The sequence below is a fragment of the Dioscorea cayenensis genome, chromosome 4 (genome assembly GCF_009730915.1).
Source record: "Dioscorea cayenensis subsp. rotundata cultivar TDr96_F1 chromosome 4, TDr96_F1_v2_PseudoChromosome.rev07_lg8_w22 25.fasta, whole genome shotgun sequence".
Taxonomy (NCBI): Eukaryota; Viridiplantae; Streptophyta; class Magnoliopsida; order Dioscoreales; family Dioscoreaceae; genus Dioscorea; species Dioscorea cayenensis.
Genome location: NC_052474.1, coordinates 642,302 through 668,427, shown reverse-complemented (window position 1 = coordinate 668,427; position 26,126 = coordinate 642,302). Strand labels below are relative to the sequence as shown.

The 26,126-nt window shown below is 35.9% G+C and overlaps 6 protein-coding genes across 9 annotated transcripts; 3 read left to right on the top strand and 3 right to left on the bottom strand.

Moving 5' to 3' along the window:
• Positions 1–714: 714 nt before the first annotated feature.
• LOC120259564 (probable mitochondrial import inner membrane translocase subunit TIM21) lies at positions 715–5,295 on the top strand. The gene is made up of 9 exons (XM_039267197.1): positions 715–1,023; positions 1,387–1,446; positions 1,554–1,572; positions 1,788–1,948; positions 2,587–2,768; positions 3,675–3,723; positions 3,839–3,958; positions 4,578–4,778; positions 4,915–5,295. Exons 1-8 carry the CDS (start codon positions 877–879, stop codon positions 4,734–4,736), a joined length of 897 nt encoding a protein of 298 aa, XP_039123131.1. The 5' UTR covers positions 715–876; the 3' UTR covers positions 4,737–4,778; positions 4,915–5,295.
• Positions 5,296–5,891: 596 nt separating this feature from the next.
• On the top strand, positions 5,892–9,880 carry LOC120257860 (probable isoaspartyl peptidase/L-asparaginase 3). 4 transcript variants are annotated; one of them, XM_039265143.1, is made up of 8 exons: positions 5,892–6,015; positions 6,086–6,236; positions 6,859–6,923; positions 7,033–7,464; positions 7,535–7,593; positions 8,108–8,212; positions 8,657–9,256; positions 9,820–9,880. In XM_039265143.1, the coding sequence occupies exons 1-7, from the start codon at positions 5,941–5,943 to the stop codon at positions 8,931–8,933; spliced, it is 1,164 nt and encodes a 387-aa protein (XP_039121077.1). In that variant the 5' UTR covers positions 5,892–5,940; the 3' UTR covers positions 8,934–9,256; positions 9,820–9,880. The 4 variants fall into 4 exon arrangements, with proteins under 4 accessions (XP_039121077.1, XP_039121079.1, XP_039121078.1 ...); XM_039265145.1 differs by lacking the exon at positions 5,892–6,015 and having other exon boundaries at positions 6,215–6,236; positions 7,022–7,464; XM_039265144.1 differs by lacking the exons at positions 5,892–6,015; positions 6,086–6,236 and having other exon boundaries at positions 6,861–6,923; positions 7,001–7,464.
• A 1,564-nt stretch (positions 9,881–11,444) lies between these two features.
• LOC120259085 (anaphase-promoting complex subunit 8) lies at positions 11,445–14,362 on the bottom strand. The gene is made up of 3 exons (XM_039266622.1): positions 13,831–14,362; positions 11,831–13,081; positions 11,445–11,642 (listed from the first exon to the last, which is right to left on the bottom strand). Exons 1-3 carry the CDS (start codon positions 14,281–14,283, stop codon positions 11,553–11,555), a joined length of 1,794 nt encoding a protein of 597 aa, XP_039122556.1. The 5' UTR covers positions 14,284–14,362; the 3' UTR covers positions 11,445–11,552.
• A 754-nt stretch (positions 14,363–15,116) lies between these two features.
• LOC120258919 (transcription termination factor MTEF18, mitochondrial) lies at positions 15,117–17,418 on the top strand. The gene has a single exon (XM_039266389.1). It carries the CDS (start codon positions 15,173–15,175, stop codon positions 16,862–16,864), a length of 1,692 nt encoding a protein of 563 aa, XP_039122323.1. The 5' UTR covers positions 15,117–15,172; the 3' UTR covers positions 16,865–17,418.
• A 1,122-nt stretch (positions 17,419–18,540) lies between these two features.
• Positions 18,541–19,759, bottom strand: LOC120258920 (photosynthetic NDH subunit of subcomplex B 3, chloroplastic). The gene is made up of 6 exons (XM_039266390.1): positions 19,542–19,759; positions 19,337–19,447; positions 19,189–19,245; positions 19,064–19,126; positions 18,894–18,956; positions 18,541–18,748 (listed from the first exon to the last, which is right to left on the bottom strand). Exons 1-6 carry the CDS (start codon positions 19,737–19,739, stop codon positions 18,701–18,703), a joined length of 540 nt encoding a protein of 179 aa, XP_039122324.1. The 5' UTR covers positions 19,740–19,759; the 3' UTR covers positions 18,541–18,700.
• A 2,849-nt stretch (positions 19,760–22,608) lies between these two features.
• LOC120257999 (homeobox-leucine zipper protein HAT4) lies at positions 22,609–24,234 on the bottom strand. The gene is made up of 3 exons (XM_039265332.1): positions 23,685–24,234; positions 23,243–23,550; positions 22,609–23,121 (listed from the first exon to the last, which is right to left on the bottom strand). The coding sequence occupies exons 1-3, from the start codon at positions 23,956–23,958 to the stop codon at positions 22,717–22,719; spliced, it is 987 nt and encodes a 328-aa protein (XP_039121266.1). The 5' UTR covers positions 23,959–24,234; the 3' UTR covers positions 22,609–22,716.
• Positions 24,235–26,126: the final 1,892 nt, after the last annotated feature.

The following is a 26,126-nucleotide window of genomic DNA, read 5'->3' as shown; positions in this document are numbered from 1 at the left end:
TTAAAAAGATCTGAAACTTTTATATTTATTTTCTTTTTGTAGTGAATACACATTCCCATGCAGAAAAAATATAATGTTTTATTTATAATTTGGTATAATAATCAATGGTTAAACTACTATTATTACTATCGACTTGGTTTTTTTTTTTTCACACTCTCATACTGATCAAAATGAATTGACGCCATATCGGACTCATTCAAAATAGCTAATCCTCTGAGCGATATAATGATACTTGAAGAACGATGATCCATCCTAGTCGGTCATATTTAGATGTTTTTTTTATTATCTTTTCATTATTTTTAAATTGAGTGGTATATTCTTTATATTATTTATTTATTGCACCATAATATATCTATGGTGTTTCTTCTATAATTATTTTTTAAATTTAACGGAACGATCATTAATTTATGTGTGTATATATATAAATGTATAACTATCAAAAAAATCAAATTCCAACAAAAGAGAAATTTTATGATATATAACCTGTTATTTCATATTTTTGCAAAAGAACCGGGATTTTTTTTTTTTGGGGAAAAAAACCTCGAATTTATTAAAGAAAAACAAAGAACTGGGAAAATTTTTTTAAAAAAAATTCGAGGAGTAAATTAAAAAAAAAAAACGATCAGCAAAGAAATATAGAGGATCCGAATCCGATATTTCCGGATCCGAATCCGATATTGTCTCACTGGTCATAAACCCTTTTCTATTATAAAAAAACTCGTTGTCAATTCATCTCCCCCTCCAAAACCCTAATTCCTTGTCTGATCCTTCTCTCCAAATCTCTTCAATTGCTTGCTAATTTTTTGTCCCTCCGCCGTCGTAATCTGGTATCCATCCATTGCCGGAAATTGTAGGGCTTCTGTGTGATTCGGAACAATGCACCAGCTTAAGCGGAAGGGCAAAGAATTAGGGTTTCTAATCAGGGCTAGATGGTTGCTTTCGCAGGATAAGAAACCTTTGGGATGCTCACAATTTGCTGAGTTTTCATCTGCCTCGATTGGGAGGCAGGAGCTCATGACGACGGTATTGATCTCTTCAGCCAAACTAGCAATGTCCTATTAATGTTTTGTAGAACATAAGTAGCTTATTTGTTTGGAAATTCTATGATTTGGTTGTTCTCTTGGAGTTTTGGATGAGTTCCTTCTGCTATTTCATTTGGTTACTATTTGTTGTTTATTCAAGCTATTCATGCAATTATCACAACATGAACAGGACTATGATATCTAGATATAAGCAATATTCATTGCAAAATAATGACAAAAGCCATGGAAAATAAGAGAACCAATGGCATTATAAGTTAGTCTTTTTATGTAGGCTTTTGATATTGTAACCCTATTTGTAAAGCTCCTGACCTTCAAATTCACTTTTTTTCTATAATGTTGTCAGTTTTTTGCTAAATCAACTGCAGCCAACCGATCTGGTTCTGATATTAGTAGGATGCTAAAGGTGTGTAAATATTGGAAGTTGCTGAGTGCTGAGTAGTCAGCAATTTTATTTTTTTTAGTGTTGAATTCTAAAATATTTGATTTTCTTTATTCCTGTTTTGATTGCAGGGGACATCGAAGGCTGAAGGTTAATAGTTTATACTTCTGCCTTTCCTGAAGCATGTAATTTGTAATGCTGACAGTAGTACTGCTGGTTCCCTCTTTGATGTGTTATCTATCCTTGCCATTTGAATAAAATTTTCTGAATGCCACTCAATTTATCCTTAGAGGGATCTTTGAACTTAAAATAGAATATTTCTTGTTTAGTTTGAAGGTTCTGCTGATTGAAATGGGTTTTGGCAGGCGTCTCTTTGTTGTGTAGTGAAAACTTTGGGCTACCACCCCTTGTCCGTTCCTCCTGCCAATTAAATGGCTACTATCAAAAGCATAGAATGCTCCCACGTTTTACAAGAGCAATTTCGTCAAGTTCTTCACAAAATTCAAGAGAAGGAACAACAGATAAGGTCTGATTCTTCTTAGTTATAAATATAAATTTAGGTTTGTTAGTATCTGGCTATTGCTTCATCTCAGTTGTGTAGTTCCAATAAACGAAAGGAAAAATTATTTTATAATATATGGATTTCCTCTGATCATGTTTATGGTTCTGTATGAAGTTTAAACCATTTTCTTTTTTATGCTAAAAGAAAGTTCTCTATCTTGACGCTCACATTTACAAGGAATGGTTTGAAAGTTGTAACTTATCTCTGTTTTACTTTCTAAATAAACAGGAAAACAAAAAGAAAAAAGATTATATGTCTCTACGCTGAGAAAATTTTGGTGAAATGCTTGATAGGCACCAATAAAGTAGTAAATGCATTAAATTCTATAAGCGTGCATGACTAGCATATATGGCATATATAGCATTTATAGCATTTATTTGCTTTTCCCATATCAGACAAGTTTTAATTTCATGAGTACCATTTAGTTCAAGTGCATGTCTTCACCCACCTCCTCTACATGCTAGTATTTGTTCACGAATGTTCAGATTCTTGGTCCATTTTTGTTTTGCTATACTCCTAGTTTTTAGTCATAGATATTCTATTGTTTCATGACTTGTTATATGTATGCAGTGTATATTTTTAACTATATTGTGCTTTAGCAGGAAACCATGAAAGATGTGTCTAAAGTAGAAGATCCATTTGATGACCTTACATATGATATTCCAGAGAAGCCAGTGACATTTGCAGAGGGTGCTTCATATAGTGTTGTTATACTTGCTGGACTAGGAATTGCAGGTCTAGCTGCATATGCTGTTTTTAAAGAGCTGATCTTTGAGCCGAAAGAGTAAGGCCCCCTCATTTTGTATTTCCAATCTGGAAAAAATGATTGAGAATTAAAATTGTTCTTCCTTTAAAAAAAAAAAAGTTCATATCTTATTAGGGCATTATTGAAGATGTTCTAAACCTGGATAGACTGGGGATGCAATTGGAATTTTTAGGACTGTTTGCAAATTGATTATCTCTGGCTACAGTGTAACAGCTACCTTTTCTAGTAACATAGTGAATTTCAGTATATTATCTGTCGTGTTCGCGATCACCATCCTTAGGCCACAAGAAATAAATGGTTCAGTCTGTTTTGTATGGAGTCATAGAAATAATGTACATGCATTCACTTCCTTTTGTTGCAAAAGGTTAGAATTTTATGGCTATGTGAGATCGGAGAAGTTGTTATTTTTAAGATTATAACTGTTATCATTTACTAAGGCTCTTTAAAGCATTCTTGTTCATTTGGGGATGAAATGTGGTATTATTATGAACCTACATGGGACCCAAACATGTGTTATGCAGACTACTAATTACACATGTATTAGGATAATGGAATCATTTTTCAAAATTGAAAATGTGTGAATTCCCAATTATTCTGTAAACAGTAGTATGAAAAATGTTGATATGAATTTAGTGTCATGATGTTAAAGTTACAACCTGATAGCTTGGTTTAAAATGTCGAAAATAATAACTGAAATATAAAGCTGATGTATTATTTAATTGGTGTGTTAAATTTTATCATTCACCTGTCAATCTGGTATGTATACTTTAGAATGAAATTGTTATTCGTATGTTATGATTGCCTTTATGTGCAATCTGTGCATAAGTCAATTTGCCCCGTTATTTCGACTGTCCATTGCAACATAATGGTATTATTGGTTAAGTGGTAGTTTTCTTATTCATCCCCATTATGTCATGCTTGCAGGTACAAGATTTTTGGGAAGGCGCTTGAAAGGGTTCAGAATGATAATCAGGTTGAGTTTATTTAACTATAATAATATTTGTATCGTATGTATATTATATTCATCCAATGCTGTCTTCTAGATATGAACTCAAGAAAATGCTCACTTTTGCTATTGATATTAACAGGTCACAGTGAGGATTGGTTCTCCTGTGACTGGCTATGGCCAGGAAAGCAGAAATCGTGCTGCAAGACAACGCATTCCCAATAGGGTTTGGACAGATGAAGATGGTGTTGAACATGTTGAGGTAACCACTCAGGACTTTCTCAAAGATGTACTTCAAGATTTAAGTTGAACTTTTGATATAGTTTCTCCGCCTCTTAATATATAAGTATTTGCAGCTTTGCACAATTATTTTGCAACTTCTCCAGAAACCTTTGATTAATGAAGGAAAGTTGGTCTTTTTTCCTGGACAAGGTTGCTTTAGGTGCTAGAAATGCTTGACATGAAAGCTATGCAGAATACCTCGCAAGCCTATCTTTGACCTCTCTAGCATAAGTTCATGCTAATTAATCTATTTTCTTTAGGCATGGGATTAGATAAAGTTATAATGTAAGGAATTATCATTTTCCTTTCAGGGAGAACAAGCATCATACTTTTAGCCTCACGAGAAAAATAAAGATGCATTTTATTGTGGGATTACCTTTCTTTCACCTCATGTCCTTGCCCCTCAAATCATGTGAGATTTTCCAAATTGGTCAATCAAGAGGCACATTCCATAAAATGGCCATATATACATTTGTGGACATCGTTAAAGTAAAATTTTTGATAATTGGTTGATTTGGTATAAGTTTTCTGTTTAATTGATTCAGTTGATTGGTGAGGAAATGTGCCAACAACCTTACTAGCTTCTGATATATATGAAGGTAAACTTCCATATTCGCGGCCCACACGGGGCAGGGGTTGTGTACACTGAAATGTTCAAAGACAATGCTGACAAGAAGTGGAAGTTCACTTATCTGATTGTTGAGATCAAGTCTCCAACAAAGGCACAACTAATGTTAGAATCTTATGTTCCTGCATGAGATACAATAATCACCGGTCGGCCAAGTGCCTGTTCATTTCTGGTATGTTTAGAAACAGTGAAGTTTTCCTATCATTACCCAAAAGAGTAACTCAAGTTTTTTCTTCTTTTCTCAATTATTTACTCAGTGCCTTGGCATAGTATCTAACTAACATCTGATTGTTGAACTGGATCCACAGGCCTGCCACTGGTTTTCATATACCTGGTGAAAATGTTATTTCGATGTTATCATCCGTGACATGGCCAATCACTTGCTACATTTGCTGAAATATTTTCCTCTTTGGGCATGCCGAGCAAGTTTTGATTTCCAATAAATTATTGAGAAGTGAAATCCAAGTTTAAGCTGGATATAATTCCTTTTATTGTGTTTATTTTGTTTCCGATTTTCTGTTTTGGATAGTTGTGATATACACACATCAAGGGAAAGAGCTTCATTGCTGGGCTCATGTTGTTGCCCTGCATAAAGAGCAAGGGGTTTTAACCCAAAAACAAAAACAAAAAAAAAACAAAAAAAACCTGGTCCTAGGATTCATTGGCATTAGTTTGCTATTTTTTGCTCACCATCAATTTTGTTTGTTCCATTCAAGTTTCATGTCATCCTGCTGCTGTTTGTTCTTTTGTATGGAAGATGAATGATACCATGACAAAGAGAAACTTTTGGAATAATAACAAGGGTTAAGAATTAGATCAAGAAATGTTGGATGTGTTGATTAATACATTTAAATAAATCATAGTGTATAACTAAATGTGTTGACATATGAAGAAATTAGTCGCATTTAATCCATTTCATTTAAGCCTATGATTAACTCTCTTATGAACATGGAGGTCTTTTATTTATTTATTTATTTTGTTTATGCTGCTACAGCCTACACAGTGAGCACATTTAGATGGCCTGGCACATGTTATTGAATAAATATTTATTGTATTATAAATTAAATTTTTTTGTCGGATTAAAATTAAAATTATAATTTTTTTTTAATAAGAAAACAACCTTTTTAGTCCTAAAATCTACAGCAACAAACATTTAATTAATTTTTTATTAAAGAAAAACTCTGACTATATATATTTAAAGAAAAAAAAAACACTGAATAAAAAGGTTTTATTAAAGAAAAATTCTGACTAAATATATTTAAAACACTGAATAAAAAGTGCTCCTTAAACAACCGAGAGAGAGAGAGAGAGAGAGAGAGAGAGACGGGGGATTCATGGCTTCGAGGGATCTCGTACTCATGCTTCTTGTTCTTCTTCTTCTTCTAATCTCATCACTCGGATCGTCCAAGGTTCACTTCTTTTTCGATCTTATTCTGCTGGTGGTAATCTCCATTGATTCGTTTCCTTTCTGCTTTTCAGGTATTGGGCTCGTATCCGGTAGTGGTGAGCACTTGGCCATTTGTCGACGCTGTCAGGGCTGCCTGGAGATCGGCCGATGCCGGTTCTCCGGCCGTCGACGCCGTTGTGGATGGCTGCTCCGAGTGTGAGGTCCTGCGCTGCGATGGCACAGGTTTGGTTTGGATCATGAATCGTGATACTAGTGGCTTTCTGTATCGTCTTTGACTACGTTTTCATCCTTTGATATTTGTTCTAAAACCAAAATCAAAATCAGCTACAGTTTTTGTCTTACTGTTTGGGCCTTGAAATTATAGTGTTTTACAGTTCAAAGTTTTGTGCTTTATTAATTTAGAACACCTGGACAAGTTTTTGTTATAAGAAGAGGAGATGCTTATGCAAGAGTTAGAGTAGCAATACCATATTCATTGTCTGTCTTTTTCTTTCACAATTTTTTGAAGAAATATGGTTTAGTAAGGAGAAGTAAGTGTTTGAGCAGTGAGTTTAAATGATTGGACATAGATGTTCTTAGGATATTGAATTAAACTCATAATGCATCCAATGACTTTTACTTAAGATTTTTAATGGTCCATAGTCACTGCTGTAATATAGTTAAGTCGCCCAGTGCGAATTTCTTACAAGGTACAGCTACATTTAAAATTGTGCCTTTAGAGGGTTCATTAATATTCCATCATATTAAATCTTTGAAATCATGTTTATGATCTCTTTCTTGTATTTTTCGTTTGTTCCACTGCATTGTGAATCAGAGTATGATTTTAGTTTGGAATTATGAACAGTTGGACCTGGCGGCAGTCCAGATGAGAATGGGGAAACTACAATAGATGCTCTTGTTATGAATGGGGTAATTATCAACTGATCTGCATATGTCCTTGCATTTTATTGCTGCAAAGTTAAATCACCAAACCTAGCTATTGATAGTCTGGTAGTTGTTTGTCTAAGGACTTCTTTAGACAACAATGGAGGTAGGGGCTGTGGCTGCTATGAGATTTGTGAAAGATGGTATCAAGGCTGCAAAGTTGGTTATGGAGCATACCAAACATACATTGCTTGTCGGGGAGCAGGCCTCAGTTTTTGCCATGTCAATGGGTCTTCCAGGACCGACAAATCTCAGTTCACCTGAATCCACCGCAAAATGGCTTAAATGGAAAGAAAACTCCTGTCAGCCCAACTTTTGGAAGAATGTTATTCCTGCAAATGGATGCGGACCTTATCATTTAAGGAATGTGGCCTCAAACCAAGAAGAGAACTCATGCATGCCATCCAATGAAGGGACCAGTGGAGGGACATGGTTGGGAGATAGTCTTTTGGTTTCAGACCACTCAAACTCAAAATTAATTAGTCAGACAAGCCATGATACCATCTCCATGGCTGTAATTGACAAAGTAAGTACTAGTTAAAAAAGTCTTTTCTGATTTTTATAATGATAGCTGACTATGTATATTCTTTGAATAGGATGGACGGATTGCAGTAGGGACGTCTACTAATGGTGCCACCTTTAAAATTCCTGGCAGGTGATACCTCAATCTCAGAGAGTTCTGATGGCATAACCTGGAAAATGCACTAATGTTCAATGCATGAATGACTGTTCCAATGTTCGACAGATGAATTATCATTCTGAATGTTTCCAAATCCTTTTGAATATTCCTTGTGTTTCCAGATAATAAGGTTGTAGGGCATATTAAGGCTTTGTCTTGGGGAAGATATTGAATAGCAATATTTGGCCAAAGCCCTTCTCTTCTATCCTTGGCGCATATGTGAAACTCAAATTTAATAGTTCCTTATCAGTTTCTCAGCCATACCTCTTGCAGATCCTTGACAGGCTACCCTGCTGTAATTATTTGGTTAATCTCTCTTTTGTACTGATTAGCATAGCGTATGGATTTCCATGTCAAAGCTATCAATTTAGTTGTAAACTCCAAATTAGCACTTAAATTTATTGTGAAGACTGCTAGAACAAATTATAGTTACTGCATATATCTGATTTATACTCAGATTTTTAGTTATGATTCAGGCTCTTAATTCCAGGGTAGGTGATGGACCAATTGTAGGCTCGTCTGCATACGCTGATGATGAAGTTGGTGCTTGTGGTGCAACTGGTGACGGCGATATCATGATGCGCTTCCTCCCCTGGTAATGTATTAAAAAAAACTGTAGTATTAATTTCTTGATGTTCCACTCTTTGATATGTCACTTGGTTCATCCTTTTTGAATTATGATCTTCAGTTTGTTTTCTGGCGTTCATGAAAAGCTTCCTAAACAATAGTTATCTGTTTTAATGAATGAAATAGTTTAAACTTTGGGAACCACAGTTGGATATAGTGGTGTGCTGCATGTTATCAGTCACAGCTGATTACACAGTTACGATATGAACTGATCCAGTAAGCCACTCGCTAGTTGGCCATATTCGTTTAGCCATTCAAGCCCTTGTTTGATGAATAGTCAGATGGCCAGATATCCTTAAGAGACATATTTTCCTGTTATCCTGGAGCTTCAATAATATGTATTATATTTTGCTAAAAAATAATATGTATTCTTCAAGGACAATTATTGAGTGTTGTGGAATCTTTCTTGCAGTTATCAAATAGTGGAGAGTATGCGACGAGGACTTGAGCCTCAGCATGCTGCAATAGATGCAATATCTAGAATTGCTCGTAAATATCCAGATTTCGTTGGAGCTGTTTTTGCACTCAGAAAGGATGGCATTCATGCAGGAGCTTGCCATGGGTGGACATTTCAGTACTCAGTAAGAACACCTAGCATGGTGGATGTTGAGGTCTTCACAGTTGAACCTGTGATCAATAATGGTCCTATCTTGACAAAACAAACCCATGCAACTTTTGGCCTTTCTTGAGACACAAATAGCAACAACATTTTCATAAGATTATCTAACTGTTGGATCAATGTTTAGGAGCATGCCTGCTTCTGTACCACTCTGGAAGAGAGAACATTTGACTGTGAACTTATTATAATAGCCTTATACAATTCACAGTAACCAAACTTGATTATTCTAAGAAACTACTTGTTTATCTTAATCTTTGAAGAGTGCTCAATGTAAGCATTAAAAAGAGCTCGATTTATAAAGATATTGTCATAGTCAAATTGTTTATGTTTTGCAGGATGCATTCTGGTAGGGCCAATGTGAAGCCTAATGGCTAGAAGATTTATTTAATATAGGTAAGCAATCATTCATGTGTTTACTAGTTTAGATTGAAAAAGAAAAAGATTTATCATGCTTTCTTCTGAAGTTTTGTTGGCAATCTACAATCAGAATTAGGGAATCTGATCTATAGCTAGAGCCATTTATTTGTTTTCTCTTTTGGTGAACTCACTCAGAGAAGAAAGAAAAGTTGGTATAATATCTTATTCGTTGATGCATAGCCTTTGGAAGAGTCTTCTATGTGGAACTATTACTTTTAAGCTTTACTTTGTGTTCAACTGTCTCACCTATTCTTAATAAGTATCTTTATTGTGCTTCACAACAAACGCGGTGAAATAAGTGACATTCTATTGGATTTATTGATTAAGGCTTCAGATTCTTGTCATGAAGCCTGCCCTTTTTTTTTTAATTAATATATATGTGATTAGTTGTTGATGATCTAAATCTTTTCTCTATTGCATACATATACAGTGTTAGACTATTTATTTTAAACAATGATATGCCTGCAGATACAATGCATTATGCATTTAGCCTGTGAGAATTTCCTAGGACATTATCAAGGGTATATTTTATTTTGTAGGTTGACAAAATGTGGCATAAGCAGAGGGGAATCTGATGCCAGCATTGTCTCTCTGGTTTTTGAAAAAAAGTGATTGTCTCTCTGGTTTTCATTAAATGTTTTTTTGTTTTTTTTTCCACTCTTCTGACTTGGCCTTTTGATGAACAAAATAGAACTTTCAGTCTGCTGTTGAGGAGCAGTCGTTGAGTTTGTATTAAGTTTTGGTTGATTGTAAACTAATTAAAAGGCAGCAAACCAAGCACAATGAGTTCAGCATTGATATTTTTGTGGATTCTTTATTATTATATATACTGTAACAACAGTTATCATTATTATTATTTAATAGGAAATTTCTGGCTATTTCAGGGCTTTTATATCTAATAAAAGAAAAGGCTAGAAAAAAACTATTTGAAAATTCTGCAGTCATTTTTATAATCAAAAGTCTACAAGCTAAGTTAGATATTGCAGTCATTTTTTTTAATTTTTTCCCAGTAAGGATTATGAGTGTTATTATCATTGCATTAAAAAAAAAAAAACCCTCTGGCTATTTAGGAGATTAAATACATGAGAAAAAAAAAATCTAGAATAGCGTTTAAAAATGCTCAAAAAATAATTATGAACGGATAATAAGCAATAATAACAACAGGACAAACGATTCCTTATACTCAAAAACAAGCTATATTTTCAATGTCAGAACATGGACCCACTTCAAAATGGTACTTTTTCAGAGAAGTACACAAAAAAAATGATTCTAAAAATTGAACTAAAAGAAGTGTAAATACTATCACCAAAAAAAAAAAATATCAAAGAACATGCAAAACAAGAATAACACAAATGATGCAGCTCAGATATTGCCATCATTAAACATGAAGAGGAGGGAAGAAGAAGAAGAACAGAGGATGCTTGTGACGCCAAGCAAAGCATTGCCAACACGCAAAGCATAAACTATAAATAACATTTCTTAAAATAACACCTTGCTACTTAATAGGCTTCAAATATTTCCACCATGCACACAATGTCATGACAACATCATGGAAACTGGGGAAGCAACACTTCACCCACTAAAGAAAAATTTAACTTGTCTTACAAATGACAAGGTCTCATTGGCTGCCAAAGTTGGGAGTCTTGGGACACAGACCATTATCAACAGGAAACCAGAAAATGGAGAAAGTTAGTTGGGTGCACGCATAGAAGAAAAGTGAGAAAAAGAGGATTAATTTATATAAATTAATAAAAAAGGAAAGGTAAAAAGCCAAAGCACTAGTTATGGTAAAACATCAGAATATAAATAGAACATACCATTAAGAAGAAGAGGCCAACTGCAAGTGCAGGCAACCAAGAAAAGCAAGAGTCTACACTGATGATGATATTGGAATTGGGCATTTGGTTCATTCCTTTCACACTCATCTTTGCACCTTGTAGGAGATTTGTGCTTCTAGTCAGGAGACTTCAGGAGATTGTTGAAAGCATAACAAGCCCGGAATTTCTTTCTCCAAATGTATCAATGAGGATGGCGAGGCTTAATACAATGGTTATGACGGCATTCTGAGGACCATGGTAGGTTGCCGGCTCTTTAGAGAGTTCATTTTAACTTCTTTTATGGCTTTGTGTCTGACTTGAATTTTGCTCATGCTTCTCCTTTCCAGAAATCTTCAGTTTGTCTACAATCTGTGTGAGTAAATAATTGTGAGATTGGTAACAGGACGAATTCTACAGTAGTGCACAACTCATGTGGTGACCAATGAAGAGATGAATCACGGAGCAAAATGATCGATGTCCATTGATGGAAAAGCAGACTGAGCTATTTTCAGTCCTCGCAGAAGGTTTTTTGCGGTTTCCTTCTCCTGCAAAATTGGTGAAGAAGTTTAGATGACTACTAGAAGAGAGTGAAAGCAGTTCTCTTTCAAAAGTCTTGTAGTAAATTATATAAATAAATAAAAAAAAAAGACATCAAATAAGAGTATGGATATTGTCGGTTGATTGCTAACGTTTTCCGTTAATATCTTGAAGAAAAAAAATTGTAAAAACTCACCGGTCCAGTGTAATCTAAAAGCCTGGTGCAGTACATTTCTGCTTCTTCAAATCTTTTTTCAGCTTTGCAATGTTTAGCAAGAAATAATAAAGCCTCAATCATATTTGGTCCCTGTCTCTCATCAGCTTCCAATTTCTCCAAATCTTTCTTGTAATAAAATGCAGCCTGTTCGGAGCGCCCAAGAACACTATGCAGCTTTGCCAGCTGATGTAGTGCAATTCCCTCCCTATCATTACAGTTTGCAGCTCTCATGTAACACTTAATCGCCTCCTCAAGCATCTGAAGTGGTACACTCTCATAGCATTGAGCCATAGCAATCCATAACCGAGCATCATTAGGCTGCAAATAAGAAGATTTACGGAAGTAATAAAGTGCATAGAAAGGCATCCCCATCATTTCATACGTCTGCCCCAAACCATACCAAGCACGATAATCCCGGGGATTTATATCAACAGCTCTTCTGTACGCATCAATTGCAGCTGGTGTGTTCTTCATTTCAACATACTCATGCCCCATGAGGGTCCAAGCTGATAAGTATTTTTTGTTAAGCTTCAATGCTCTCTTAAAGTATATGACTGATTTTTCATGTTGCCCCTTCAAACTATAATAATTAGCAATTATGCAGCATGATTCAGGTCGGTATTTGTCAGTCAAAAACACCCTGTGGGCAAGAAAACTCAGGGCAGAGAAGGACTCCTTCGCATATAATAGGTTTGAGTATATGTCCATGGCGTCCACACGATATGGATCAGTTCTAAGAAGTTCTTCAAAAACTACTTCAGCTTCATCAAACTCCCTCAAATTATACAAAGCTGCTGCAATTTGAGCCTGGATGTAATCACTGAACCGGGAAATGTTCAGCAAGTACTCATATCGTTTCAAAGCTTCCTCATGCATCTTGAGTTCTTGATATGCACTAGCAAGAAAGAAGTCTTTCATCCAATGGTTCTTAAGATTTAGGTTATTCAAAACTTCAGTTGTGGTGCAAAGAGACTGCAGCTCTGACCAAGCACTCCAGTTCCAAGGATAGCTATTGACAGATTCCACAAGTGCAGTAATAGCAAGTTTTTCACTGCCTTTCTCCTTGAGTACAATGCCGTACAAATATAGACCAAATGAGTCAATGGAGCCAGTTCTGCGGAGTGTAGATAGCTCCCTCTCAAGAGAAACCAATTCAGCATTCACAGCATCACTCTTGCCTAGGGGTTTTTCTAGTTCAAGCATCTCTTCCTCTTTTCGTTTTTCTCCAGCCTGCAGCATAAAAAGTTTAATGAGGAAAAAAATCATGAGATGCAATCAAGATAATCAAACAAAAAGATAGCCAGAGGCCATGACATAAGAACCTTAAGCTTTAAATCGAGATAAACTATGACAAACAGAAGTGTAAAAATGAGTGGAGAGGCGGCAAAGGACAAAGATCAAGACTCTTGCGTAGCCAACTAAAGGTGTGAATACAGATCAACTGAAGTTGCCAAGGAAAGGTTGGAATCAAAATATATGAGAGACGAAAAGGAGCAAAACACACGTCTTTTAACATAAATGGGAAACCACATTTCCTTGAACATTGCAATACAATCCTAAATCAGACTAATTCATTGCTTCAAAAATACTCTAAAGAGCAATTTACAAGAAACATTCCACTTCAACCTGAAACAAGAAAAGAAATGCTTAATATACACAAAAATAGTATACTTTCAAAGACTGCAATCTGCCTTAAAACCAGCGGAACTCGCAAAACATTCCATGCTCTTAAACCTCGATGAAGCGCATAACTACATCATCCACGTAAATTCCCAAATCTACATATAGGAATTCCACATCCAAAAGTAACAAATCATGACACCTGATCAATACCATGCGAAGAGTGTTTCAGTGGTTCTCGCTTCCTAATCGCATGCGTTTGATTTCAAATGAACGAATCTACTATCTAGAATGCACAAAAAACTTTATGTCAAAGATGAAAACTTCGCAAAAACAAGGGGAAATCGAGAAATGCGAACCAGATATAGGGCATAACACCGGAGAAACACCGACTTCTTCCCCGTCTGATCACGTAAGGCATGCGCCGCTCGCCGATACTCCCGGCAATCAAACAGAGATTTCGCCAGGAGATACCTATCATTATCACCATCTCCAAAATCCTCATCAGGGACCGGAGTCCTGACATAGGAGACACCGGCCAGTGGCGTCTGCTCCAGTGAGGGGCGAATGCGGCGGCGGAGGCTGGAAACGTAAGCAGAGTGGTGGTGAGGAGCGGAGGAGGAGGAAGACGAGGAGGATGGCGTCGCGCGGGAGGAGGCGATGGAAGGCGGAGGAATGACGGTGGTGGAGTGGTCGGGCTCGATGCCGACGAGCAGCTCAGCCGCCCACTTAGATGCAGCATGGAGGCAGCGGTCCGAGAGGTGGCGGACGGCGGCGCGGAGCTCGGTCCGGTAGGTATCCTTGGACGCCATCTCTCTTGCTCGCCGGAGTTTGCGCGAATTGGGGGGAAATCAAATCAAGGGTTTTGCTTTTTGAACTTTCACCGCCGCGATTGAGAAGGCCTTGAGCAATTTAAGTCTAACCCAGGGCCTTTTCTGAAAAAGTTCTACTATTTTTCATATAAGACCTTTGATCCTCCATATTTATTAATAGTCCCCTTAAGTTATTTCATGAAAATAATTTGAAGGTCTTCTTCACATATCATTTATATATACTAAAAATAAAATTAAAATTAATACATAGTATGTATTTAAATAAAATTAACTATATCTTATTAATATCATCATTATAAGATATATATTAATGTAGATATATGAGCAGATAAAATGTGAAAAGTTAATGAATTATGGGCAAATTTTATTTTTTTGAAAACAATACTAATATATAATTTTTAATGTAATAATTTATGTTTTACTAAGAAAATAACGTATAAAAAATCTTAATTATTTAGGATATACATGAGAAGAGAATTTATGAATATAAAAGAAATTTATTTTATCAAACTTTGACTTAATAAATTAATCACAATCATATAATTTAAAATTGGAATTATATTTTTTTAATTAATAAGAGTTTTATATATTAGTAATTCTAAAAAAAATTAACTACTGATTGTATTTATTTAAATATTTAACTAAGGAAAGAAAAATTGTAGAACTATAACCAAAACCCCATAAAGCCATTGGAAAGTTATCCGTTGCAATTAAAGTTAAAGACAGGGACTCGTTCATAAAACTACAATATTGAGAAAACCACATAAATAGAGGGTTTATTTGAAAGAAAAGATATCATCTTTGCTAAAAGGTATAAACCCTAACCCCTTTCATCTCGCCGGTGCTATCGAAGCTTCACCAATGCGCGATGCGCCACCTTCCGGCGATCCGCCTCCTTTGCACCGTCCCACCCAAGCTCAAGAACCTCAGTTACCGCTACCGCTCGCGCGCTCTCTCCGAAGCCAGGCGGGCTGTGACGGAGTACCTCCACTCTACGCGTGCGCTGCCCTTCGCCCTCGCCGATCACATAGCTTCCAATTCGCCATTCTCGCTCTCCGTTCTCGTCTCTCAGATCCCCTTCCACGACCCGTCACCTTTGCACATTCCCCGCACTCTCCGCCGGTTCCTATCCTACCATCCCATCAACGAATTTGACTTCTTCTTCGAAAGCATTGGCCTTCCTCGTGCCTCCTATCCCTCCCCCTCCTGCCGCCTGCTCTTCCTCTCCGACGACGAGCCTCTTCTCGCCGCTGTCAACTCTCTAGTACGTTTTGGCTTTCCGTGGACCCGTCTTGGCATCTTATACCGTGAAGCCGCCTGCATTTTTAATGAAAGCTCCGAACTTTTAGTGAAACGGCTTAGAACTGTAGAAGCTTTGGGGCTGCGGAGGATCTGCGTCATTGGTATCTGCCTCGCTTTTCCGTCGGTGTTGACCGCGGACTGCGACCCGGGAGGTGAGATTGATCTTCTGCTTCGAGATTTGAAGAAGGTGTTTGTCGATTTTGGTATGGATGACTGTGCTGGGGACGATGTGGATGTTTTCTTTGAGATTTGTTGTAGGATTCGGGTATTCTACCATGCGGGTTCAGTGAAGGGGACGATGGGGGAGATTATGGGGAGAAATCAGAGGGTTTTCCTTGATCTTGAGGAGAGCTTTTTAGCTCAAAGATTGGATTTTTTCCGAAAATTAGGTATGCACAAAGAGAAAGTTGGCACCTTTGTTCTTGACCACGTTGAAATTTTAGATTTTGATTTAGAGAATACTAAAATTTCTCTACGAGAGTATTTGAGAAAAGTTGGGTTGAGTGAGGAGGAAGTGCTCAGAGTATCACAAGAATGCCCTTTTGTGATGGGGAGGAATAAACTTTCGAATTTACCAGGTATAATGCGTGCTACGAACCTCCATGAATGGTTTCTTGACAAGATTATGAATGACAATGGTCGGTGTATTTCACCTGATTTTGCTTCTAATATTGGCTATGATGTCAAAATCGATGGAGAATTCATTGAAGACTTAGAACGGTTAAAATCAGTGAAGATGCATGAATTTTTGTCAATTAAGTTGGATTTCATATGCAGCATTGGATTTGGTGAGAATAGGATCACAGCAAAAGCGGTTGGGTTGTTAAATGGCACGATGAATCAGTTGCAGGAGAGGTTTGATTGTCTCCTAGAGTTGGGGATTGAATACCCCATGCTATGTAGAATAATAAGTGCGGCTCCCAAGGTACTTAATCAGGGCAAGGATAATATCCTGCAGAAAGTGAATTACCTCTGCAATGATTTGAATTATTCTTTAGAATATCTAGAAAATTTTCCTGCTTTCCTGTGTTTTGATCTGGAGAATAGGATTAGGCCTAGATATAGGATCTTAAATTGGCTTCAAGAAATTGGTTTGCTTAAGAAACCTTTTTCACCAGCTACTGTCCTTGCCAACTCAGAGAAGAGGTTCATAATTAATCTTTGGAGCATCCATCCAGCTGCTCCCAAACAATGGTTGGAGTGTTTTTCATCCAGAGGTGACACTGATGGTAGACCGAAAAATATATTTTCAGCTTAATCCTACTGCATGGGGCATTTGCTTTTCTGGGAACAGACAATGGGCCAGTGAGAGCTAGTTTCTTCTAGCCAATGATCTAGCTGCTTGGGTTCATCTGCATCCACTGAGCACTGATGCTTCCCTCATTCTCAAAGAAGCCATTAAGGATTGTATGCCTGTACACCAAGATGTAAATTATTTGAAATTAAGATCCATCTTTTGTGCTGAATATGCCAGGTAGTTATGATGAACACAGTTCTGAGGCTGTTATCACCCATACAACTGTTCGTTTGTACAGGTATGGATCTATTATTTGTAACTGCTAGTGTCTTAACGATAGCCATCATCTGCAAGTGCATCTCATTGTCATCCAAGGACATTGGCTTGACAGTTAAACTGAAGTCATATCTGTAACATTATTTTTTTTTGTGGCAAACATTCAACCCATCATATTCTGTTAGTCAACAATGTTTAGCCTTGTAAATGTAACAATACTTTATTACATTGGCTTATTTTTCTCCATTGTGGGAGCAATATGAAAGGTTAGTCGGTTCTTCTTCAGGATAGCCTTGGCATATCTCTTGCTCTTACCAGATCATTCTTAATAGAACTTAAATTTTTTATACAAATTTACTTCCATGCACAGGTTTGGGTTGTGCACTGATAATATTTTCATCATTAAATGTCTTGCCTGGGAAGCAGTCTTTTGACTCTTTTCTGTCAAGTATGCTGGACTGTGTAAAGTATCAGACTACTGTCTAAATTGTAAATGCATTTTTTCCCATTGGGGGTTTTCCTTGTCATCTGTTCCTTTGCCGAATGCTTCTTTTCTAGGTTATCAAAATGTTGGTGTACAGAGTTGTTACAGGTATGAAATTTAGTTGTATGGAATGAGGGCAACCAAAGTGTGAGTTCACGCTGAGAAGACCTGTTTCGAGTGTTGATATACTTTTTCTGACTTTTGCATTAATGCTTTATATTGGTGTGTCTACTGACCTTTTTTATGATGTGAATTCAATTAACGTACATTTTTAATGTATTTTTTCGCAATTTGGCTTTCTACATCAATTGTGGGCAATGTGGGACTGTGGATTATTTTGGCAGTGAGCAATGCACAATTGACTCTGAATCTTGGCTGCTATATTAAGGTGCAAAGAACCGCTTGTTTGGCTTCAAGCCTTGCTGTGGTATATGCTCTGATTCGGAGAAGATGTACATTATCTTTTAACTGTGCTCTGCTAAAATTGTCTTGTGGCAATTGGTGGACCATTAGAACAATGGCATGATAAATCTTGGGATGACCACTCATTGAGCTGATGGGCAGAATTTCTTTTATTTTCTTCTCTTATTTCCTAAGGATTAGAGTTGGTGTTTCCAGTATCATGCATATAATGCCTTCTCTTTATATAATTACTTACGCCGCATTTCATCTTTTGTATTGCAACAGCTGTTTATTTTCTGCTGTTGCTGAGAATGTTTCACTAATACCTGCTTCTGTAAGTTTCTCTTCTCTTTCAGTGTTTTCTAAAGTTCCCTTTCAAGTATTAATCACAGACTGGAAGAATATAGGCATCTGATTTTTATATAATGCATTGTTGATGTTTTGTGGTTTTCTGGAAATCAGCTTCAATTCAGCAATTAGCTGCAGAGTTTACTCTAGATTTGTTTTCTAATGTGAAAGAGATGATAATCCAGGATGATATGAATTCAACCTATTTTTAAGTTCTGATTGTTTGCTTTGTTCACAGACTACAATGAAATTGAAGATAATAAAAGCACGAAAGCTAAGGAGTAAAACACCAAGCTCTCTGTCAATTTATGATATCAAATTACATTCCAACTCGGTATGTTCTGTTTTCATTCCCATTCGTGTGCCTTCCACTCGGGTAGTTGCTGAATTATAAGCTGCAAGCATGCATTAAAACATCAGAGCTTAGACAATGTTCGATTCGAAACATGGCTGGTAAGCTTCTCATTCTGATATTGATACAAAGTTATATTTTAAGCTTTGAAATTGATAGGCTGAGAGACTCAAGAATTATGAACTTGCCTCTCCTCTTGAATCTGGTTTCCCAACAACAGTTTGGCATGCTAATCTCCATGTCTTTGGTTTCTGCAGGTATTGAACAATGAAATGCCGTGTTTTATATCTCAAATGTTATTACACTCAATACTCATCAAACTGAATCAAATGATCATGAACTGAATATCATATCTTACCCTTTTCAGGATTTCCTTTTCTTTATCAGTGCGTGGACTGAGCAATTCCTTTCCTTCAACCACCTGCCATTGTTTGCAGTTAGTCGACGAACATCATCTGTACATAATAAATGGAGCATACACACCTCTACCATGCATGTACCGCAAGTTCCTCCTCCTGCACAATTAGACAATGGTATGTCCTGCATTTAATTTCATGCAAAACAATCTCACATTGCATCTCACAACAGCACAATATAAATTATAACAAAGAGAAAGAAGATATGTCTATACATAAGGTCCATAGAGATCAATGTTCCCATCCAGCATTATATCCCTCAGCTTCTGCCCTCCGACAGCAGACCGAATATGAACATCCGGTGATCCATCAGGCAGCAGTTTTGGCTAATGAAGTCACAACAGATAAAGAAAACAAGTAAGCTCTCAAACTCAAAGCAAATGTTTTATACTGAACAAAGAATGTTTCATATGTACTTACACTGACAAAAGCGAAATCAATTGAAGGCAGTTCTTCTTCAAGATCAGTAATGCCTGAAGGTGAATTTGTTTCCAATGCATTGAGCTTATGAAAACCTCTAGACATGCTGAGCTTGCTTGAGAGTTTGTAGGACTTTGTGGTGGTGTGCTTGAAGAGAGGGAGAGGAGGATGGAGCTGGAGGGCTCCCATGATTTCCATCTTGTGGTGTAGTTCTTTGAATTGAGTGATTTGTGCTATTCTTATCTGAAAGCATTTGAGCTGTTGTTGTTGTTTGTGGCTCTTGTTTGTCTCATCTCTTGCCAATTGAGAATCAATTCTCAACTTGGCTAAGTCACTTGAGTTGGTTGCTTGAGTTCAAACCTCAAAAACATGTTCCTTTTACTTATTAATAATTATCTATCAATGGATTATTATCATTATCATTATTGTCATTTGATTAAAAGAAAAAAGTGAATAATTATTTTTTTTAAAAAAAAAAAAAGCAGGCAATCTTATCCATTAAAAAAATGGTGGGGTATTTTCACTATTTTGTAAGAAATGGATGAGTTTTGGATGTTTGATATGGTCATATGGGTACTAGAAATTAGAAAAGATGATGGTTTATAACAATACATCATAATAATTATTTAACAAAATCTAGTCAAAAAATAATGTTTAAGCTTTCTATATAAATATTTTATTGAATTAAATAAACTAAAATTATATCTAACTCATCCAACACCTCATCTTTCTCTGTATAATAATAACAACTCATGTTTCTCCTTTGTCTAACCCAAACTTCAATCCCTGTTTGAAAATCTATGCTATAGATTAATCTATATAACCTTTAAGTAAACATTTATTCAATGAGGAGGCGTTAGAGATAATTCAAACTTTTTGGATTATTATGAATTTAAGATAAAGATAAAATCAAGCATGTCTCACTACCTTCTCAAGCTCTAAATAATTATTATTTATGATATTCTGAGTGTTGATATTATTAAAGCATTATTATTAACTTAGAAATTAAATTAGGATGAGCATATATACTTATTCAAAATTGAAGACATATACATTGATAAAAGGTTTAGCTTGTTTAGTATTGTGTTATTTTGTAATAGTACTATTCATTGTAAATAAGGTTTATTTTTCAAGCGTATTCAATTGGTTTATTTTTTTAAAAAAAAAAAAGGTTAATGAAGATCAAAACTTAGAAACTATTGATGAAAATGATAAAATTCAAAACGCTGTGAATATTAACTACTCAAAATTTTAATAGAGTTTATAAAAATCTATGTTAGATTTGAGTTACAGACATATAAATTTTATAGGATATGGGCAAAACTTTAAAAAAATTAACTAGATGAAGTTATATAAGTTAATGTATATCAGGTAAAGCGTAACCAGTAATAAAAAAAGTATGGGATTACATGAGTTTATGTAAAGACATAACACTGATTTAATAAATATTTTTTAATAATTATTTAATTTAATAATATTATTTAAAAATTATCTTAAGTTTGTTTTTCCTGTTGTACATTTTAGTGTTTTTGTTAATGAATGTGATTTATCTAATTCTTTTAAAAAAAATATCTTAAATTTGTTTTTTTATAATAAAAAATTATTATATATTTAGATTATATAAAAAGCTCAAAACTCACCCAATAAATCGGGATGATTAAAGAAGTGAGAAGAAATGAGATTATATATTTTTAGTTTTACCCATTTCTGCTATAGAAATATTGGAATATTTTTTAACTAAAATCATGTGGTAAAAACAGGGAAGACGTGACTTTTTCCCAAAAAAATCAAATAGGCTGTGATGTAATTTAATTGGCTTGGAATAAGTAAAGATATTTGTGAGGCAATTTCATCCCCCCTATTCAAATATTCACAACCAAAAAATATTAAATTTTTTTTACTAAAAAAAAATATTACTGAGTAATTTTTTTAAATAGACCAGAAAAAAAAAAACAATAAAAAGAATTTCCCGAACTTGTAGGACCATTTTTGGATTGGTCACTTTCCGTATGAGAGAGTAAGAACATATAAATCATTTTTTTTATTCCCAAAATTTATTTATTTATTTTTAAAATTTCCACAAATATTTGAAGACTAAATTCCAAAGAGCAAAAAATCAAAGTGAAAAAAGCAAAGCCCTCTTTTTTCCAATACAAAACACACCGACACAACTCATCTCCACATCTTTAATTGTACAACTGAGTTTGATCAGTCAAACCAAACCAAACCAAAAAAAAACTCAATTAAATTAGAGGCAACAATATTAACTAAACCATATCCAAGCTATCACGTCAAAAGATAATGAATATAAACACATAACATGGGACTAGGTCCACAAACATAATACAATACATATCAATATCTACATATATATATAGATATTAATATTAATATTAATTACCATGCATGTCGGCAACCTCCATTCATCACAAATCACCACCAAACAATCACATGTGAAAGCCAATGCCACCAAACCACATGAATTCCCCATCAACAAATTAATCAATCATATAAATATGTATTAATTGAAGTATATGCTAACTAATTAGAAGTCTACCATCTCTTCCGACAACCCCAGCGTGCAATACTATTAACAACTAATTAAACACATAGTTAACCCAAATGATTAGTGTCTATTAATATATATATATATATATATGCATTGCAGCATGCACCAACCCAATCTCACACACATGCAACCAGCTTCCCTGTTCTTGGATTCTTTGTTATTTATATAATAATAATAATGATAATATTGAATGAATGAATGAATGAATAATAATAATAATTAAGTAGAAAGGAGAAGTTGAAGAAGAGGAACTTTACAAGCAAGTCCCACGCACGCACACATACACACACACACACACATATATACATGAAAAAGAAGAGTCTGACTCTATATATGAAATAAAGTTTTTCCAACTTTTTCTTTTCTTCAGCTTTGTTTGACCACATTCTCTTCTTCTTAGGAATACCCAAAATTTATATTTATCCTCTTCATTTTCATCAATCAACATTAATACAAACAACAACAACATCAAAGCACTTTCATTTCATTTCCTTTTCTCTCTCTGATCATAAAAACCAAATTAAGTTTAATTAATTTATATATATATATATATATAAAAACAACAACAATAACAATAACAATAACAACAACAACAACTTGTCCATTTTACTTCATGCCTGCATGAGAGAATGAAGGCCGGAGTGGGATAGGAGCCCATGGTGATGAAGATAGAGACTGATTAGTGTTGTTAATGGTGGTGTTGGTGGTGGTTGTGGTGGTTGTGGAAGTTGGATGAGGGACTTGAACTCGTTCACAAGAAGGACACATAGTGAGGGTGGTAGGAGGAGTCATATGCATATAAAAATGAGGAGAGAGCTTCAAAGCCCTGAGTTCAGCCACCTCCTTCTGCAACCTCCGGTTCTCTTCTGTCAAGTTCTCACAACACCGTTTCAGAAACTCACAGTCCACCTCAGTCTGTTTCAGCTTAGTTCTCGCTCTCCGGTTCTGAAACCACACCTCCACTTGCCTCGGCCTGAGGTTTAACTGTTTCGCCAGCGCCACCTTTTGTTTCTGCATTCAAATGCATTCTTTTTTATCACTAATTGTTTCTTTATATATATATATTTTTTATTTTAATATCCTTTGAAGTGTGTGTGTATATATATATATATAGATTTATATATATACTTACTGGATTGAGAGTATTGTGTTCTTTGAAACTTTCTTCAAGAATGACTGATTGGTCTTTGGAAAGACGGAGTTTCTTGCGAGAGCCTTCGCCGTCTTCTTCGTCGCTGGCACGAGAGCAAGCACGCTCAATGTCAAGCTCTTCGGAGCCTCCGGAACCATGTGGGACTAGATCGAGTTGTTTTCCACTGACACTAGAGAGTGTGCTGTTGTTTGGTGAAGAGACTCCGGCTTCTTCTTCACTCTCCCTTTCCCTTTCCCTTTCTCTTTCTCCGGCCGGTGCTCGATTCACATCAATCTCTCTCAATCTCTCTAATCAATACAATACAATACAATACAACATATTAATAATAAGACATTAATATTAATAAAATAATAAATAAAGGGACTTTTAAGTAGAAATTAAAGATGATGTACGTGTAAGGTTATTGAGTATGAGAGCTCACCGGAAGGGGAGACAAGTTCCGGCCAGTGATATTGAGGATGATGATGATGATGATGATGTTGAAGCTTGTTGTCAATGAAGAAAGGAGAATGAGACATAGGGATAGGTATGGGACAAATGGGCATGGGCATTAAGCTTAACTGCAAAGGATACCTGTCATGGTTAATGTTTGGAGAAGCAGTAGCAACAAAAGAAGAAGAAGAAGAAGAAGATGAAGTTGAAGATGAACAGTTGAGACTGAGACTTAATCCTAGGTCTTCCTTTTGCACCATCATTCTGTTCTCTTTCTCTTTGAGAGAGGAACTTAGGGTTAGGGTTAGGGTTATGGTTTGAGGAGGACAGTTGGAAGGAGAGAATGGAGTTTTAAGGTGAAGAAGAGGGTTGGTTATAAAGAAGGGTTTGTTGGCTTCTTTGCTTTCAAATGATGAGGGGGTTGTGTGTGTATGAGTGTGTCCCCAGTTATCTGGGTTTCATAACTTTCATGGCTGGCTGCCAAACCCTAGCTAGAGTTGGAAGTGGGGGAGTACTGGGGGCTACTAATAAGTTAGGGCTCAGTTTACAAGGTGTGTGTTTGTTGGTTTGCCACTTATGAAATGATGAATGATGAATGATGCATGATGATGTGCAGCCTAAAAACCAGTGGCTTGGCTTTGAGTGTTGACCTTTGACCAAACACCATACAGCATTTCATTGATGGTGCTGGATTATTAGGGCACCATATCCTCTGCCATGCCTGACTGGATTGCTTTCATGGTTCTTTACTTTTTATTTTCCCCTCCTTTGCTTTTCAAGCATGCTTCCCAAGTGTGTCTGAGTTAATTAGTTATCTTGATCTTTCCTTTCATCAATTAATCAACCCAACCCTTTCAAATGTACTACTCATCTTTCTTTCCTTTTTCTTTTTCTAATTAACATGTACCTACTACCTAGTTGTATTTATTAATTTTATCAAAAAATAAATCAAATAAATAAATAAGAATACATATATATATTCATTATCACAAAAGAGATTGAAAGAGAATGAGAAGTAACAGGTGTCCAACAAGGTAGAAGCAAAGAAGAGCAATAATGGCCCAGAGAGAGAGAGAGACACAGATCTTGGACAGTGAATGAACATGATAAACTCCATATGCTGGCAACTGCCAGTTTGCAGTCTGGTACTCCAACCTCTGACACCTCTACTCCCCACCACCACCATCATCATCATCATCATCATCATCACCAATACATGGTACCACTACCTAGCTCTTCCACTCTCTATCTATCTATCTATCTATCTATCTATCTATCTATCCATCTATCATTGCCTTCTTCTCTTGCAATTATTACACATGCTCTTCATTCCCCCTTACATCATCCCATCATATCATGTCTTCCATCCATCCACTTCTCTTTCCACATCACACTCACTCATCCATTCCAATGCCATCCATCCACTCCCCCATCATTTTGTTCCCCAAACCCATCATATATCACATGATGATCATCATCATCATCTTCATCATTCCCCATCCATTGACAACCCATACATATCCATCATCATCATTATTATTACTGTTTTATTTACTATTAATAATAATGCATGCATGATTTGATCGTGCTAACTTGTCGACACTCCATATTGAAAACGTTTCCGATTGATGGAAACGCGTTTCGTGAAACGGAGAGACAAAGGGGTGTGGATCTTCACGTGGAGGGCCGAAGAACCGGGCTTAAGTCCACGTGGACCCGCATGTCTTTTGCCCCATCACGTGACCAACTGATGTGGGCCCCCACCACCTACACCTCCCCGGTCGTGCGTGTCATCGTGTCCTCCCTCTACCCGACACCCACACCCCGCAATCATTGGACCCCCTTCTCTTCTTCTTCTTCTCCGTTTCTTTTTTAATTTTAATTAATTTATTAAAATAACCGATTTGCATTGGTATATAAGTCTCTATTAAAATTTTTTATAAATAATAAAAATTTAAATCATAAATATATTTTTCAGAATATAAATAATAATTATATATAAATGATTTTAGTGTTTACATATGTTATTTTAAGTAATGAAAATTTAAATCATGGATATATTTATATTTTTTTAACGACTTGGTTATTCATTCAAGCAAAATAATAATAATTTATGAGAATAAGATTATGTAGTCTTATAAGGGCCTATATTCATTAAAATCATGATTTTTTTTTTTAAAAAAATGGTGGGACCCACCTTACCTACGGGAGCAATGGATCTCGTCTCCGGCATGATGTCGGGGACGGTGATGATTAAGTATGCCCCCCACGAGTGCTTGCTAGCTGTCCCCACGTGTCCCCCTCCCCCTCTCATCAATCATCATATGTATTTTTTATATATTTAAATAATTATTTATATAATTAGAGAGAGAGAGAGAGAGAGAGAGAGAGGGTGGAACAACGTACGAGGCTTACACCCATGTGATTGGCA

Excerpts from the sequence above, each read along its gene's own strand:
- LOC120258919 (XM_039266389.1), top strand. The coding sequence starts at position 15,173 with ATGCGCCACCTTCCGGCGATCCGCCTCCTTTGCACCGTCCCACCCAAG.
- LOC120258920 (XM_039266390.1), bottom strand. The coding sequence starts at position 19,739 with ATGGAAATCATGGGAGCCCTCCAGCTCCATCCTCCTCTCCCTCTCTTC. Across the intron at positions 19,448-19,541 it reads TTGATTTCGCTTTTGTCAGT|CCAAAACTGCTGCCTGATGG; the intron begins GTAAGTACATAT and ends TGACTTCATTAG. Across the intron at positions 18,749-18,893 it reads AACCAGATTCAAGAGGAGAG|CTTATAATTCAGCAACTACC; the intron begins GCAAGTTCATAA and ends GCATGCTTGCAG.
- LOC120259085 (XM_039266622.1), bottom strand. The coding sequence starts at position 14,283 with ATGGCGTCCAAGGATACCTACCGGACCGAGCTCCGCGCCGCCGTCCGC. Across the intron at positions 13,082-13,830 it reads GGTGTTATGCCCTATATCTG|GCTGGAGAAAAACGAAAAGA; the intron begins GTTCGCATTTCT and ends TTTATGCTGCAG. Across the intron at positions 11,643-11,830 it reads TTTTAGATTACACTGGACCG|GAGAAGGAAACCGCAAAAAA; the intron begins GTGAGTTTTTAC and ends CCAATTTTGCAG.
- LOC120257999 (XM_039265332.1), bottom strand. The coding sequence starts at position 23,958 with ATGATGGTGCAAAAGGAAGACCTAGGATTAAGTCTCAGTCTCAACTGT. Across the intron at positions 23,551-23,684 it reads GGAACTTGTCTCCCCTTCCG|AGAGATTGAGAGAGATTGAT; the intron begins GTGAGCTCTCAT and ends TGTATTGATTAG. Across the intron at positions 23,122-23,242 it reads AACACAATACTCTCAATCCA|AAACAAAAGGTGGCGCTGGC; the intron begins GTAAGTATATAT and ends ATTTGAATGCAG.
- LOC120259564 (XM_039267197.1), top strand. The coding sequence starts at position 877 with ATGCACCAGCTTAAGCGGAAGGGCAAAGAATTAGGGTTTCTAATCAGG. Across the intron at positions 1,949-2,586 it reads GAGAAGGAACAACAGATAAG|GAAACCATGAAAGATGTGTC; the intron begins GTCTGATTCTTC and ends GTGCTTTAGCAG. Across the intron at positions 3,959-4,577 it reads ATGGTGTTGAACATGTTGAG|GTAAACTTCCATATTCGCGG; the intron begins GTAACCACTCAG and ends ATATATATGAAG.
- LOC120257860 (XM_039265143.1), top strand. The coding sequence starts at position 5,941 with ATGGCTTCGAGGGATCTCGTACTCATGCTTCTTGTTCTTCTTCTTCTT. Across the intron at positions 6,237-6,858 it reads CCTGCGCTGCGATGGCACAG|TTGGACCTGGCGGCAGTCCA; the intron begins GTTTGGTTTGGA and ends AATTATGAACAG. Across the intron at positions 8,213-8,656 it reads ATGATGCGCTTCCTCCCCTG|TTATCAAATAGTGGAGAGTA; the intron begins GTAATGTATTAA and ends TCTTTCTTGCAG.